The 17,581-nt window shown below is 32.3% G+C and overlaps 1 protein-coding gene across 1 annotated transcript; it reads right to left on the bottom strand.

The window, feature by feature from the left end:
- Positions 1 to 7,882: 7,882 nt before the first annotated feature.
- Positions 7,883 to 16,124, bottom strand: LOC102603602 (U4/U6.U5 tri-snRNP-associated protein 2-like). Its single transcript, XM_006364930.2, has 10 exons — positions 16,032 to 16,124; positions 12,962 to 13,331; positions 12,242 to 12,486; positions 12,006 to 12,090; positions 11,727 to 11,912; positions 11,483 to 11,650; positions 11,202 to 11,393; positions 9,440 to 9,611; positions 8,486 to 8,657; positions 7,883 to 8,331 (listed from the first exon to the last, which is right to left on the bottom strand). Exons 2-10 carry the CDS (start codon positions 13,298 to 13,300, stop codon positions 8,235 to 8,237), a joined length of 1,656 nt encoding a protein of 551 aa, XP_006364992.1. The 5' UTR covers positions 13,301 to 13,331; positions 16,032 to 16,124; the 3' UTR covers positions 7,883 to 8,234.
- Between the last annotated feature and the right edge of the window lie 1,457 nt (positions 16,125 to 17,581).

Below are 17,581 nucleotides of genomic sequence, written 5' to 3'. Positions count from 1 at the left end.
ATAAAAAAATGGGGTGGGGGTGGGGGGTGGGGTTGGGGGGAGTAGCCAATGAGCTAGGTCAAATGGTTAAATTAGATGTTGCGACTAAAAGGGCAAAATATACATATATATATTTGTAAGTACCTTTCTTTCAGATTATATTTTATTTCTCCCAGAAAATATAAAGGAAATTATTTTTTGCTAACCACAATAAGATGGACAAGTTTAGTGAAATTGGGACCAGCAAAATATCCCAAACCTGACATGTGGCTCAATTTACATGTGAACTAAGATTATATTACAATATCAAATTTAATTAACAATCCATTATCCAATTTGACAGAGTCCAAATCATATCATATATATATACATAGCTTATTTTAAACGAAATTCAAAAGTATTAAATGGTTAATTCTTGCATCTAATCTTATTGCCTTAAATCATGGCTTAATTAATATCAAAGGTCTAATCAAAGAAGGTTTAAAGGTTAATTACCTTGCTCATAATCTAGTTCCAAATTTTCCCTTTAACTTAATATTGATAATTATCGATTACCCCATGATTAATGTGAAGAATAAGTTCCTACTCCTTCAGTTTCATATTACTTGATTCATATTGATCTGGTACACCACTTAATTTTTTTTATTATTGCTTCCACATATTGTTATAATATTATAAAAACACACCAAGATCAAATGAATCCATAACTCATTTTGTTACATACTTCGCAATATAACCATATATGTACCATAGTTCAAATTTTGACTAAAAAAAATGTCACGTATTTTTTTTTTCTTTTTGTGCCTTTAGTCCTTCTATCATGACAACACTATTACTACTTGTTAGTACTACTTTTACTGTAGTGTCCGTACTAACAAAAGGTGTACGAAACACAAATTGACTTTTATTAATTACTGTAAAATTTTATGGCAATTATAATATTTATATATTTATGTGGACTTGGTCTTCATTAATATTTTTTTGGAAAAAAATTACTTGCTGAGGAAGATCGTTATGATCATGTCGTTTACTTTGACTAACGACTTTGTCTCCTAAGATTATTTGACTAATCAACAATTAATCTGACATATTAGTGATAACACAAAATTCAAATACTGATGTCAATGGTGAGATAAAAATTCCCTCCATGTTCTTATTGATTTTTTATTAATTATTTTTTATTTCTTTGCCGCTAACTTTTCTTTGAAGTAATGAGATGTAATAACATACAAAAATAATACCAACAACGATTGTTGTGATGAAATGATAAATATTTTTTGATTACTTTTGAATGAAGTCGCTTTTGAATTGGTAAGAAGTATTTTTTCCACGTGAATCTGAATTAACCAGACTCCTAAATAGGTACCAAATCGAATAGGATGTGAATTCGTGATGATTAACTTGACTTGTAAGTTTACTTATGCAACAAGTCGATGACTTTTTCAAAAGATAAGTATTAGGATAAAATTAAAATTAAAACAACAAAAATCTTAAGCAATATGTGGAGCTCACTATTTTGTTGACTAGAAGCTTCTAACAATGTGATGGGATTAATTTTTTTTTTTCTTGGATAGGAACTATAGTGATGTAATGTGATGAGAATTGGTGATGATCTTGGGATAATAAAAAAACATTTTTTAAATTAAAAAATAATGATGTTTGATTTGATGGAATTATTATAGTTTTTCTAAGGTTGGCTGGATGTAGACTTACAAACCAACCACCTTAATTTCCATGTTTAGACTTGGTCTATTTTGACCAAGAGAAATTTCTGTTTGAAAATTCTAAAGTGTGATATGTAATGAAACTATTCTTAATACTAATTGTGTTAAAAAGAAATAATCGCTATTTTGCTTAACAAGTTGAATTTGTTGTTCGAGATCTTTGAGCGTTTCTTCACTTAACAATTTTGAAAATTGATTGATTAAAACTTTTAAGGAGACTTTACTTGTTTTAGATGGGAACAAGCAATTATTCAGACATAAAAAGTTATTCCTATTTCAAAATAGCGTTTCTGACTCGTTTTTTTTCTCCTCTCTTTTTATTGGTAAGGATATCCGTGTGGATACTTGATTAGTCTCCTTTATCTACAAAAGGGAATATTTTACTGGATGAGTCGCCTCGATTCTATTCAAAACTATATTTGATTAATCTTTCTTAAGATGAGGGGTAGGGAAGCTGATAAATCATATCTTTCTCTATATATATAAATATAAAATAAGCTAAGAGATGCATTTTACTTTTTGGTTCTTTATGTAAGGTTGCATCAAGACTCAAGATTACCATATATTTGTATTGACTTTTGACTTGTTGACTAGTCGAAAATCTATCATAGGTTGTGTTTGGTATGATGAAAGAAAACATTTCTACAAAACATTCTCCAGTATTTCGTAAATCTAAATATTTTGATTTTTTTTTTAAAAAAAAAAGGTAAGAAAAATAAATTTCACGAGTGAAATTTATCATTGATTGTGTCATCCAATCCACTCTACCCCTACCTCTCTGGCACCCACCACTCACTCCCACTCCATCCACTCTATAGTGATTCGTAGATTATATAAATATTTTTGGGACAATATTTGACGTTGCTTATTTATCAAACTCCAAAACAAATATTTTGAAAAATTCATTTATTTCGGTGAAAATATTTTTCTTCGTACAAATAATTCTTTTAATAAAATGACTTATAACCACAAAAACGTTTATAACATGCGTTGTAGACCATAAATTCCAAGGCATACTTTTTTAAATAAAATCCAAATTTAGTCAAACACTATAACATAAATTGAGATTGATGAAAGTACAAAGTAAAAGAAGTATCAACGAGGAAAATCGAGAGAACTTTGAATATGATTTTGCAAATCTAAATTTCTTACATTTGATGTACTTTGAAAAAAAGAATATTACTTTTCAACATTCTAATTAGGCAACTACCATCCATAATCATCTACACTCAACTTACTATTTTCATAATTAACACTATTATAACCACTCTCTTGTTTTTCTTGTTGTAAATTATCCTTTGAATATTTCTCATCTTGATCTTCATGATTATTATAATAGTAACCATAATTCATAGAGCCCTCTCCTATTGAATTACTTCCAAATAATTCATTTTGATCATCATGATCATTTGGTGGACCAAAACTTAGGTTAATTGGACCCTTTTGATTATTTTTGAACGTTGGACAAGTGTGACATCCAGTATGTTGTTGCACTAGTGCCCGAAAATTCGTGATGCTAGCGTTTAGAAGCGTTGTAGGTGTTTTCTTGGATGCTCGAGATCTCCTTCGAGTAACTGGTTTTATCGCGGTGGTTTTAGGGCTTATTAACTCATGGATATCATCGTTTTCAGAAATTCGTGAAGAATATTGATGATGATGGTGATGATCGATAGTCATGTTTTGAGTATTTGTGGTTGTGATGGTGGAATCAGAAAAATACTCATGTGGATTATTTTCTAGTGCAAAATCTTGTTGGTAATAGTATGGTATATCATGAGTAGGTGAATATGGGATAGTGTTATTCATGGTTAAATTTTTTTGGGTTGCATGCATTAATATTATGAAGCCAAATTATGAGATTTATATAGGACATTTGTGTAGTCAAATTGTGACATTTTGGCTTTGATTTTTCCTTTTTAACCAAGTTTAGACAATGTTCATTTTTTTGACTATTCAAAAATTCCAACCCCACCTCTCCCTAGATCTCCAATTAGATAAAAGTACAAAGAATTTGAACTTTATGAATTTTGAATTTTAAGGAAAGCATGTTAATGATAAGTAACTGAATTCTGACTTTCAGTGTTGTATATATCTAATACTTTTTGTCATATTTTATATGTCATCATTTTACTTTACATTTGCATTAAGAAATGATGTAATTTTACCCTTCTATCATTATTTAATGTTTTCTTAAGTCAACTTTATTAATAAATGACAAGATTAATTAACTATTCTATCAAGGATATAATAGGCAAAATATGGTAATTTATGCATAAATTTTATAAAATGACAAGTATTGTGATCCAGCTATTTATAGAAAGGAATGACATATAAAATGGGACGGAAGGAGTACTCAATATTTATTAATAAAGATATAAATATTGAACTAAAATTACTGATTTTGATTGAATTCACACTAATTTTCCAACTTTGGAACACTATTAAGTGTATAGAGAGTACTCGCAAGTTACAATCATGATATTGAATTGTTGAGTAGAGAGGTGGTTCAACCTTTCATATGAATTCAACTTTTATATACACATATATCGTCCACATTTTAGAAATTTTATATGTTAAAGTATATATATTTTAACCTGTTATAACAGATAATACATTTTATCGTTCAAACAACTAGTCTCATTTTTTCTATCAACGATTATACATATTTATTTATCTGATAAAGTAAACTTTTTCTCATGTTGGAAGAAACTTTTTCTCATGTTGGAAGATTATTTTACTGTTTCTTTTGTTTGTTGAAGAAGTTTAGGTGGGAACACAATTGGGTTGGGTATAAAAGCCAAAAATACAATGTAACTTCTAGGAAATAGCACCCATGTTACATGACAAAGAGAAGAAATAAAAATGCTAGCAAAGGAAGATGAATCATATCTAGCAAAATCCAATAGCATCTTATTTTGATTTTGCTTCTTCTTCTCTGAATTAATTAACTACTCCATCTGTTTCATATTACTTGTCCCCTATTATGTTGATGTGACACCATCTTTTAAAAAAGTTTAATTAGAGGTATATTTTACTGAACTCGTTTATTAATTGATATTTTGGAATTAACTGATCATAATAACAAAAATATTTTTTAGCGATAATAAATATACACATTAAAAAAAATGTTACTCTCTTTATCGATACCAATATATTGTCACTGAATCTGATGTCACTATAAATTTTAGGGTCATTTACAAATAGTGTTAAAAATGGAATTATTAGTAGTAATTGTCTCTAAAAAAAATTAGTGTATCATTTTTAGTGTGGTGTATACTATTAAAATGAATAAGTAAAAAAAATAATAATCTATTTTTAATATATTGGCTACCTGCACATTAATTGATTAATTGTCATATAATTGTTGCAACCTGCACATGTTTACTGCGCATGCATGAGGTAGGTATCGTTTCTTGTCTTTTTCAACTGATTTTATGATATTAATTACTAGGAGTATAATATAAGTAATAGATGTATTAATTATAATTATATATAACCTCCTAAAACTAAAAGTGCTATTTGACTCACGTTAATAACTACTCAATCGGTTTAAAAGAATTCGTCTGTTAAAGATTTTAAATAAAATTAGGTAAGAATAAGTATTACTCTTTTGTTCATTTTTATTTGTCCACTATATTATTTTGGGATGTCTAACGATATTTGTTTAGTTTATAAAATCAATAAATAATTTACCATTTTGTGTCTATTTTACCGTTACTATTAAATATCATTCATTTTTTAATGTTGAAATGATTTATATTTAATAAAGGCGATTTAGTATTTATAGTTTCTTAATCCCTATATTAAGTTAATAGTTGACAACTATTATTGAACAGAAGAAGTATTAAGCAAGAAGAAGTAAAAATTAGTGTTTGTTTTTTAAATGATTTTTTGGTAGAAGAAGTGAAATTAGTGTTGCTAAAGCTATAGTATTATACCATTAAATTCTTATTGGGCTAACTTGGGCTCATTTATATTGAGCCTGAGCCCATAAATCCATGAACCAAATTTATACTCGAAAACTTTTTTTTTCATTGGGGTTGGGGTGGGGGAGGAGTGAGGGATTACATAACCTAAAGGAGTATGAGTCATATATTTCACGGAACGCGTAAGTTCTTGGCAAGGTTGTATGTCTTTTTTCAATCTACTCAAATCTAACCCTCTTAGACCCCATTAGAGACTCTAACCATAGAGCACGTAGATTCCAAAAATGCATAGTTTATGTACGTAATTGATTAATAAAATAATTTGATATTTGATGATAATTTATATAAATTTTTTTACTTAACATTTAATTAAACGGCATCACATAAATTAACATCAATAAGCATTTCAGAAATTAGCCTGGGAATAGTTTAATTGGGTGGTAATATAAGGGAAAGCAAATCCCCAATTGAATTTGTTCAGTCTTTTCATATTAATACTTTCTCATGATAGGATGAATAATTTGTTTTTTTATTTCTTGATAACAGAAAAAGATTTCTAGTCAAGACTCAAGATTATAATTTGGAGATTCTTTTAGTCAAATGTTCTTTATTTTTTAAACTATGTAATTAAAAATAGGACAATCAATTTGAAACTAAGGGTGTATTATTATTAATCGATTCAAAATTAAAGGTAAAATATTTTTTCTTCAAAGTCAAGTCAATTCTGGATGCTGTTTACTCCAATATCTTAAAGAGCTTTACTTTTCTGTGTTGGGAAAATTTAATCAATTTAATTATTGGTCAAAGGTCACAATTAATTTCACTATAACCTGATTAGTGGAATTTGTTGTCTAACCATCTAGTCAAGTAAATGAGTATATTGATACCATCTTTAATTTAGAAGAGATAGAAGCATCTTGGACTTGGATTACTCTTCGAATTTGTTTGGTACATAGACTAAATTATTTTGAGATTATAATTGTTGAATTAATTTATCTTATCTGAAAGATGGAATAAAATAATCTCAAGTTGAATGGAATAAGGTGGAACATCTCAGGATTGAAGTTGAGATTAGATTTATAATGTATTTGATTGACAATCTAAATCTATCTGAAATAAATCTATACTGTCAACCAAAACAATATAACTAATCTCAAACTTAATCCTAAAGTATTTCACTTTATTATGTGTACCAAAGTACTCCCGTAAAAGTACCGGTTGTGTCTCAATCTCAGTGTGGCTGATTATCCTCTCGACGTACTCCTCCATCCCAAAATAAGTATTACGTTAACCAAAAGATTAATTATAAAATAATTATCCGATAGTACTAATTGTTTTCAATTATACTTATATTAAGGAATTGTTTCTTACTAACGCTTAATTCTCAAGAAACATCTAATTATAAATAAGAGTAACTTAATAAACTATAGATTATTTTTCTTAATGAGTGTGAAATTTCACAAGCTAAAGTAACACTTATTTTAAGACGGAGAAGTATAAAAGAAGAAAAACTGAAAACTACAGTAAAAAATAAAAACAAGAAAAAACAAAAGATAAATGGTCAATAAGCTATGAGTTCACATTTGTTCACATATGTTAACATCACTACTCACTCTGAAATACTAACTATATATATATAGATAGATAGATATAGCCACCCCATTACATTTTACATCTTGGAAAGAAAATGAATATTTCAAGATTGTCTTAATCAGTAATTTGTTTTACATTCATTTACAATAAGAAAAGAGGAATATTTTATAGTGCCATGCTTTGCAATTAGATCCAGATATCCAATAATGTCACTTGTATATTAGTCATCAACAATAATAAAGAGGAACATGTGTTATGTGTAGCTTTCAACTTTCAAAGTTGAGAAGATTTGCAGCAAATAATTCAAAATGGAGGCTCAATCAGACAGATATATGACTTACCCAACATTATTTATAAGTTTTTTATTTGACTTGCCACCAATAGAATTTTTTTTCTTTCTTTTTCGACTCTTCCTCTTTAATAACAAAGTGATATTCTGTACTTATAAAGAAGAATGCACAAGTAACATGTTTGTACCATAACAATATGTACCCTTTATCAATCATTTTAACTGATTTTAAGAGATTTGATCTTCAATCAAAGTTTTTTTTAAAAAAACCAACAGTATACATATGAAGAAGTTGAAATCTAACTCCAATCTTAATTTACTAAAATTTCAGTTGGAATTCATAATAAGATAAGTTTACTCTTGTTGTCCAATTGAGATTTCCACTCATTTTCTGAGCTATATTCCTACAAATGGAAGAAAAAGGCACTTTAATGTTCCAAATTCAAGAACCTAACAAACAACAAAACCATCTGGGAAAAAAATAAGCAAGTGGATACATCCAAAGCTGGAGTTCTTATGATTCCCCATGCAATAGTAATCTTAAGCATAAGCAACACAAAAAACAGCAGGATTTACATACAACGGAAAAATAAATCGCAAAGATCACTATCCCTCAACGAGTAGAATACTCTTCATTAGAAATCTAAAAGTTGAATTTGGCATTTCAAAAAGAAGAGAAGAGGCAGAGGTTGATGTTGTTTCTGACTTGACTTGTCAGGTTCATTACTGCTGATGCTGCTCATATATCTGCATATAAGTCTCAGAAAGCGCAACCATCTGGGGAAGAGTTTCAGAAACATGTAGGTCTTGCATCTCATACCTGCATCAGTTTAAAGTGTTAGGTTACCAAGTTAACAGAATAAACCACTTCTCTATTTTCCTTTTTTTTGTGTGTATGTTGGTTTGGGGTGGGGTGGGGTAAGAGTTCATATTAGAAACACATAAAACTTGGTGATATGAGCTGTGTAACTAACCAAAGTTCTTCTGATTTTCGTTGGACAAACACTCTGTATGATCCTTCGCCTGGCTTTCCATCATGAACAATATTAGCAATCAAATCATATTTTGAGCGAAGTTTCTCATTCTCCTTTGGTGCTGGCAGGGGAATATAATCCTTGAGCTCTAGATTCTTCACAGGGAAGTTCACTGAAAAAAGACCCATGAAACTTCACAAGTCACGGGATAGAAGCCTAACAATGCAGTTCCTAAGTCTACTGTAAATACTCAAAGGTTAAAAACCTTTTGTGTTATATCTAGTTTTGTTTTTTAACTCCTCCACACAGCCCTTTCCCTGCTCTACCTAGCTGTCTTGTGTGGAGAACGAAGTGGAAATGGGACAACTCTAACAAGTAGATTTAGAAAAATATCTTCATCAGGAAGAAAAAATTACACATCACAGCCCGAGCAGGGAAGTAAGCCTGCAAAACTGAACCCCTCATCACTCGGCTCTCCACCCCCTTCTTAAATGTGCCCGCATGTGGAGGATTTGGAATCAGAAAGAACAATTCTAACAAGCAATAAAAACTTCAAATTAACAAAATCTAGAACTTCAAACCCCTTGCTCCTCCCCACCACCCACCCCTCGGAAAAGGTTTACTGATATTCAAGTGTAAAAGAGGCTAAATGACATCCTAATCTACAATAAGTTCTAGTGTATGCTAAATGAGTAGCAGAAACCAGACTGTACAAAACAACTTGATATCATGTCCAACCAAAAATAACAATTTGAGGGATGAGAATTTGATGGTATGACCTAGTTAGGGGGAGTTAGCGAGCTAGCAAGAGTATTGACGAGGCTTTTACATCCATTGGGGGAGAGCATATTAGTGATATAGTTGGAGAATTTACAAGGCGTCTACATCCATTATGAATTAAATGTCTTGGTAATTTCATTCAATTCAAGGATATTATCAATAATAAGTACTCACCAAGTGTAGGATTTTTCTCCATGAAGAAATTGTTCTTTGTAAACCTACGCATGTGGAGAATTAGATACTTTGGCAATTTTGTCACACGGTATCTCATCCTTGCTATACGGGGCCTTACAACTTCAGTGACAGTATCACCATCAAACTTCTTTAGTATGTTGAATAATGGAACCTGCATTTACAAAAATCAAGTATAACTTTGTGATGCATCATACTATAGAAAGGATGCAGATAAGGATGTCACAACACTCGGAGACGAAAGTTTCCAGATTTTGTGTACCATATTAGACATAGTTCAAAAGCAGGTGACTCATTAAGTTTCAAGAACCAGCTCATCACATTGAACACAAAGATCTAGATGAGTAGCATCTTCCTTACTTCCCCAAGGTTATAAGATGAAGGAAAAAACAGGCAAAAGAGAGCACAAATAGATCATGAATGTGTCTATATAGGCATCTGCACAGCAATATTGAACTGTATCACAAACAAGCATAGTCCTCCAAATCAAGTTAATTAAAATTCAAGAGATTTCAGTATCTCACCGCCGATTCAAAGAATGTCAAAGACAAAACTGAAGGGCATTAAATTTGGGGTTGAGAAAGAGAGATTCTTCTTCCCTTTAATTTCTCTTCTTTCCATACACTTCACTTTCTTTGTCTATGTTTTTTCCAGCTTTTGTCACCTTTTCTCACTTTCCTTCTTTCCCCTCATACTTTACCTCTTCTCACTTTAACTTCTTTGCTCTCATAATTTACCTCTTCTCACCTTTTGTCACTTAACTTCTTTGCTCTCATACTTTACCTCTACTGTGGTATGTCCTCCCTTCCCCAACACACAAGGCCAACATCCAGACTACCATGTTATTTATTTTTTCTAAGTTATATTCCTCATTACACCTGATGTATGAGGTCATGGTCTTCAAAAACTTACATCTTATTTCTCTTTGCTCTTTTAGTTCTCAGCCACTTCTGATACGTTTTTTTAGTTACAATATTTAACTGATGAATAATTAGTCAGTAGACCAAAGATTGCAATGCTCTGAATATCAAAATGAGATAGGTTCATTAGTTTCCAGTGATTAATCTTGAACAGGGACGGGATAACACGGCTATAGTTTCAAGAGCCTTCCTTTCATTTGAGTAATGGTCAAGAATTATTGCAAGAAGACAAATTCATTGTCCAAGTAACGCTGGTAATACAATTGTCCTTGCAGATAGTACTCTAAACTGTTTCTAACTAATATCAAGTGAATGAAATATCTGAATCAGAGGAGATGTTCTTTTCTTTATTTAAACTAAAAAGGAAGTCAAGTTTTAACCAGCTAGAAAGGACACTCCCAGTAATTAACCCAAAACTTAGGCACATCTACGTAATTTCATTCACCTCAGATAACTCAACAATCTAATTGAACACTATAACACTCGATAAACGAACTTGGTGAAGAGCAGTAAGCATTTTTTTTCCAAGTGCAAACTATTTCGCAGACTAGGTGCAATCTTTTTCTTTTGAGAAAGGTAACCATTTGTATAAAACTAGGTGCAATCTTTTTCCCTCAAGGAACAACTCGCTCTCACCTTTTCTTAGCTGACATCTAGACACTTGTATTTCAGCATGTGCACAAAAGTTAGTACAATGATACATTCAACATGGGAAAATTCCAATACGATGACCATCCATTCACCACAAACTGTCAACAAGGGGAAAAAAAGGCAAAACCATTCCAATAATAATCACAATAAAAAATTTGAACTTAAAAAAGAACCTGGGGAATAATATTCTTTTCCATGACATCTGTAAAAAGAGGAGGTGGTGGCAAATCAAGTCCAAGCATTATGAAAGGCATTCTGCTAGTTTCCATGCCAATATTGTGAGATTCATGTTCACCATCCTCCCCATTCTCCCTCTTTTCAGCAATAGATCTATTATGCATCTCTTTCACAACCTCCAATTCCCCCTATGAGAAAAAAGCATCATATGTTAACAAAATAATGATCAACTAGGATATTTTTAAATGTAGAAGACAGTTATCTTTTTGCAGCAAACCTGAAAGCACCGATGGATTATGCTACTGCCTTTTTTGGAACTTCTAAGCTCTGTGTGAAGGGTATTCAGGAGCCATGACATAAATTCAACAGGGTCAGACTGGGCACCTATCCGAAAACGTTTTTTACTAGCTTTCATAACCGCTTGCAAGAACTCATGCGGACTGACCTGCAACAACATTTAGTCAAAATAAGAAAACCATGAAGAACAGACAAACAATGAATTCAGCAATGCTAATATGCACCTGTCCTTTAAAGTTCCGTGCATGCCAAATCTTTCGGGTAAGCTCTCCAAATCTATGAACAAGAGGAGATCTATTGTGTTGATAATTTTCAGGGATAAGAAAGAAGTTTCTCAAGGGAGTTACTCGCATCAAAGACTGAATCGTGACATTGACAAAATCAGTCTCCTTGATGTTATTCAGCCCAACCTAACATATACCCCAGCACCAAAAGATTAGCATTTAGACTAAAGGGAATATAGTAGCTTTAACAAATAAATATGACATAAAGAAGTGCAGTACCGTTCCAGGAAGATAATCAGACCCATCAAGTGCCCTAGACCACTGTCGGCTCTTATCGAGTTGCTTAACCTGTTCCTGAGTAAATCTGTCAAATAAAGACAAAGCAAACAAAAAGGGTGAACCGCAGTCATATATTACAAGAAGGATCCCAGCTTATCGATACAGGTGCACTATAAATATATAACAATACAAAGCAAAAATTAAGTGATAGCAACTGAAAAGTGATCTTGACAAACCTTGGATTCAGAACATGTATAATGTCATCAAGCGATGGATCTATGACTTCATATCCATCAGGAAGACAATAAACTTTCTCTGTTCGTAAATTGATGAACACATGGTGTCCTGCTTCAAGACTGTGTGTATACGCATGGGATTTTGGTCCCCTTCCTTGAAAATATTTCCCACAGACTAAACATGCATACACATTTAAATTTGTGAGAGAGACCGAACAAAATTTCTCAAAGTCAAAATCCAAGACCTGCAAATGTAGATAATATGTATTAAAGGGGATATACCAGACAAGAAAAAAATAAATGAGAGAGAGAGGGAACCATCGGTCTTAGTACGTGAGCAAAACCAAATTTGTTTACTGATGAAATAATCAGTAGAAATGCATCAAGTGTAACAAAATTTAGTTTGATATTCAATTACTATAAGCCATAAGGCACTTTCTTTATTAGGAATTACCATCAGACACTTAAACACAAGTCACAAAAGTATCAAGCTATTGACACTTAAATAAACAGAAGGCAAGTTTTTAAAACCAAAACAAAGAATGGAGAAGCATCTCGGAACTCCAGTACCACTAGGATGAAAAGCTGTCACAATTACGCTATGCAATATAAATTTTGGAATTCCACCATTAGATGTAAGATTCCAGTATAGACATCTGTGGTTGCAGGATGAATTATAATAGATAAAACTGTTTCAGAAAAAGTGAATCATAATGTTACCTGTCTATTCACAGTATCAAGATGGGGGCAATCCCTCCTAATCTCAATTGCACGATTTCGCTTCCCTTGGCTTCTACCATCATCCTCATCTTCTTCGTCGTCAGATGAGTAGCCATTTTGCTCCTTGTCTCCACCATTATTTATAACTTGCTCAGCAATGTGTCCTTTCCCACCAGCATCCTCGTCGTCTTCATCATCATCATAAGATGCAAGTGGAAGAAGTGGATTCTCAAAAGCAACTGGTGGAAGAGAGGGAGACGACTGATCCATTACCTTCTGCCGTTTTGCATTCGACTCCTCAGGCACCATGCCATCTTCTACTTCTCGCTTCTTTGTCATTCTCTTCTCACTTCAAATTATTTAAGATTCACTGGAAATGATAAAATTTCAAATCAGTTGCCAAACATCAGAAACGATTCAACGTGATCCAAAAGATGTTTTGAAACAGACGATAAAAGTTTAAACTTGCATATATAATTAAGAGGAATATTATTTAGCAAAGTAAAAAGATAGACAACCCATTAATTTAAAAATCAATGTAATGATTTTGACTAGATTCATTTTATTTTACATCTTCAAATCTAAGAACAGCACTGAAGAATCAAAAAAATAAAATAAGAGCAGCACTTCTGCAAAATTGCAAACCTACTTTAAAACAATTAGAGAAACATAACAAATTCAAAAGAACTTGAGGAGTACTTTGTTGGGGAAAGAAGCATAAAACAAACTGACACCCATTTGAGTGTTGTTATCATCTGTTTTTTTCTGATTACTCAAGGTAAACAGGAAGGATAAAGGAAAAAGAACTCTTTAACTCATCAAGGAACTCATTAACTCTCATCTCCTTTTTCTTGTGTCCTCTCAAGAACAACAGTCGCGGCCTGCAAGTTGTCTCTCTATCTAGCCACACCCATTTTTAGGCAAGACAATTATACAATTCTCACAATCTTGTAAGCACCAAAACAAATACTAAAGGCATTACCTCCCATCTCCTAGGTCCTACCCCTCTTAACTCTGGCTAAGTGATTGATGATACAATACAGCATACTTGCACTAAAATATTATCAATATTTCCTTCTCGGTGACATCACAAGAATCAAAAAGGTTAATTGGTACACCCCGATAGAACAGAATAAAGTACCAGTTACCCTTATTAATACCACACAGAAACCGAGACTAGTGCATATACTGGCACTTTTAGTTTGCAACTGTAGCATAAATTAGTGGACCCATAAGCTGATGTTGGTATAGCATGATCAATGATTAAGGTGAATACGGTGGAAATATATCAACATCATGAAAAAAGAACAAATGCAAGAACTAAGGCTGATATTGCAGGATCAGAAGTCCCAAGGAAGGCACATATTTGACATGCTTAGCAGTTAGCAGTTAGCACAGAGGAAACATGGTTGAGATATGTAACAACCATGCTATTGCAGTCATGCTTTTTTGAAATGTAGAAAAAAGTTATATTTTTATGTTTAATAAACAACAACAGCTACAACATATCCAATGTAATCCCACATCCACAAGTGGGGTCTGGGGAGGGGAGGATGTACGCAGACCTTATCTCTACCTCCGTAGAACGAAAACATTATTTTTCTTAATATGACACAACGTTCAAAGAATAACTCAATGTCATTTTTCCTTTATCCTTTTGTCACATGTATCAACTCGAGAAGGATCAAAGACAAGAACCCCCTGACTGACCAATCATACTTTGGGAGCAGCTACCATTTGGTAATTCCATGTGAACTAAAAGTAATAATTTTGAAGATTTTTGTCTCCTCATAAGAAAAGCAACACATGCAATGTGTACATATCTACTACTAAAATCTAGAAATGCACCCGCATCCACCAAAGCTCGGAAATTCCCACAGCTTTATCATTTTCCAGCTATTTTGTACTCTCTTACTTTAATCTTTTGCCTTTTGCTCCTTGTTACATCTTCTCCAACAATTTACTTAGTAAGTCCTATCACTCCGTGGCTGAGCCAGGAATTCAAACAAGGGTATTCAAAAAGAAATATTTTATGCCACGGGGATTCAACAATATGTGGAGAAGAGATTGAGCCAGTTGGCCATCTATTTTTACCGTACAGGATAACAACCCAACTTTGGAGGATTTTTATCAACCTTAGGGGTGTTGTTTGGACTATGCCTAACAGAATCACTCACCTCCTCTACAGTTGGGAAGAGGCAGGTGGGGGAGCTTCAGACAGAGATAGATGGAGGATTGTCCCAGCCTGTATCAGGTGGACAGTCTGGAGAGAGAGAGAGAAATGCTAGATGTTTTGAGAGCAAAAGTTGTGATCTTCAGAAGATCAAATTGAATTGTATCAAACTTTTTTGTTTCTGGTGTAAACAGATGTACTTAGAGGATACTGAGTCAATTATTGAGATCTTTGGCTCTATTTAGAATTTAGATTCAGATATCCTGTTTTGTTGATAAGTTGTAATTATGGTTTTCAGTACAATCCATGTACTGATTTTTGTCAATACATACGAATGTTACCTTTCTCAAAAAAATTCAGATATATGCAAAAAAAAAAAAAAAATCTACTCTATTTCCATATTATAATATTTCAACTAAGGAGGGCCTCCTTGCATCCCTCTGCCTCCGCCATTGCTATCACACTAAAAGAAACTGAAGGCCAACACATAAAGCTGCAAAACACTTATTAGGAACCCTCTAACGCTACAACCAGAATAGCAATTTGTTGCCAGAAAATTTAAAACCAAAAGCTGCTAACATCAACCGAGAATTGAAAGAGCAAGGTGCTAAATAGTAAATACTAATTCCACATTCCCCCAACTCCAATAACATGGAATCTAGTTCATTTCCTCAGGTAAATAGATCAAATTGGTATATGGGTCTCAGTTGCAAGAAGCAGTATCAATACTATATGTCCAAATTACTTCGAAAACATACCCAATAACACAAGAACTAAGATACCCAAAAAAAAATCCCTTTTACTTATCTCCTCTAAATGATTGGATAAAACAAAACACAATTTCAAGGATTTGAGAATTACAAATATTGCAGCTAAAATGTAGAGTGAGAATAAAACCTGGAAAATCAACGTTTTGGATACAATTTTTGCAGAAAGCCCGAGAAGAAGAAGAAGCAGAAGCAAAGAACCGATACAATTTTGTTTTATTTTATTTGTATTTATATTTTACAGAAGCGGTTTGGGTTTACGGGTTCGGAGCAGGATTGATATGCCTAAAGCCCTAACCCAATCTCCAATTGGAACTTTTTGCTTAGTTAAAAAAACAAACATATTCTCTTTTCAGTTGTGGAAGCCGTTTTGTTGTTGGGATTTTTTAAAAAAAGAAATAGAAATTACTAGTTTTAGAATCTAGTTGGACAAAAAAAAAAAGTTTTTAAAGCGGTTGTGTGAAGGCCATTGTTCATCGGGGCTTCGGTCGCCGGCTCCCCTGTCATCAGGTCACCAACTTCCTTGACCTTCCGGCACTGGGCAGGCGTCAGCCCCCATACATGGTCTTAATGTAATTGTAAAACGAGTCCTTCGGGATGACTCAATTGGTTTGGAGGGATCAATTCCCCTTCAATGTCTTCTGAGTCGAATCTGCCACATAGGGCTTGTTAAATTAGGTGGAGGATGTTATGTTCCAATTTTTTAGATTTATATTGAAATATTTCATTAGTCCTGTTAAAAAGAACAAGAATAACTAATATTAAATGAAAATGAAGCAATAATTGTATTCGGCAAGCGCATGTAATCAATTTTAGGCTCCTAATTAAGACATAATCGAAGTTTATAAATTCTTATAAGTATAATCGATTTAAAATTAAATTTGATAATATGTTATTCAATCGCTCACTGCATTATTTGAGAATAAAATATAATTAAAACTCGTTAATGGTAAGAAAATGAACACAATTTTATTTTATTTTACATAATAAAATTCTTAAAATATTTAGGAGTAATGTTTTACATCCATTTGAAGAAAACTGACCATATCATATTCTAGAAGTAATATACGATGAGGACTCGCATGATCTACGTTGGTAAGATTCATTTGGTGATGACTAAAATGTCTAAGTATATTTTTTACAAAAACTATAGTGTTATTACATGTTATATTTTGAGTTTACTTTTAATTACATATTTTTGTTAATAACTCAATCATTATTCTAAAAACGGTTATAAGCCAGAAATATTCCCAACAACTGAATATGGCTTAAAAATATGTATTTTTTCACTTATTGAACCAAAAATGTTCTCAAGGTTATCTTTTGATTTAAAAATGCCCGTAAAGTTACTAGTTAACTAGATGTAGCATTATAAAAAATCACGTTATATGATTAGTTCAACTATTAATTCAATGTGAATTAAGTCACCCAATTCATATATCAAAAAGAAAATACATCATCCACTATATTTTACATTCATTTTTTTGGCACATAATAACAACCTTAAGTGACTACAAAATGGTGTCTTCATCTATATGTGTTGTAGCTGTGGAGTCTAAGAAAGGTAGAATATACATAAACCTTAGCCCTACCTCGTAGAGGTAGAGAAGCCATGACCCCAAACATTGCCGCGCAAACCTAATAGTGTAAAAAATCTCTTACACTATCACCATATAGAAG

The sequence above is a fragment of the Solanum tuberosum genome, unplaced genomic scaffold, assembly GCF_000226075.1.
Source record: "Solanum tuberosum cultivar DM 1-3 516 R44 unplaced genomic scaffold, SolTub_3.0 scf00528, whole genome shotgun sequence".
In the NCBI taxonomy this organism is placed as follows: domain Eukaryota; kingdom Viridiplantae; phylum Streptophyta; class Magnoliopsida; order Solanales; family Solanaceae; genus Solanum; species Solanum tuberosum.
This window is presented reverse-complemented; position numbering and strand designations above follow the sequence as displayed.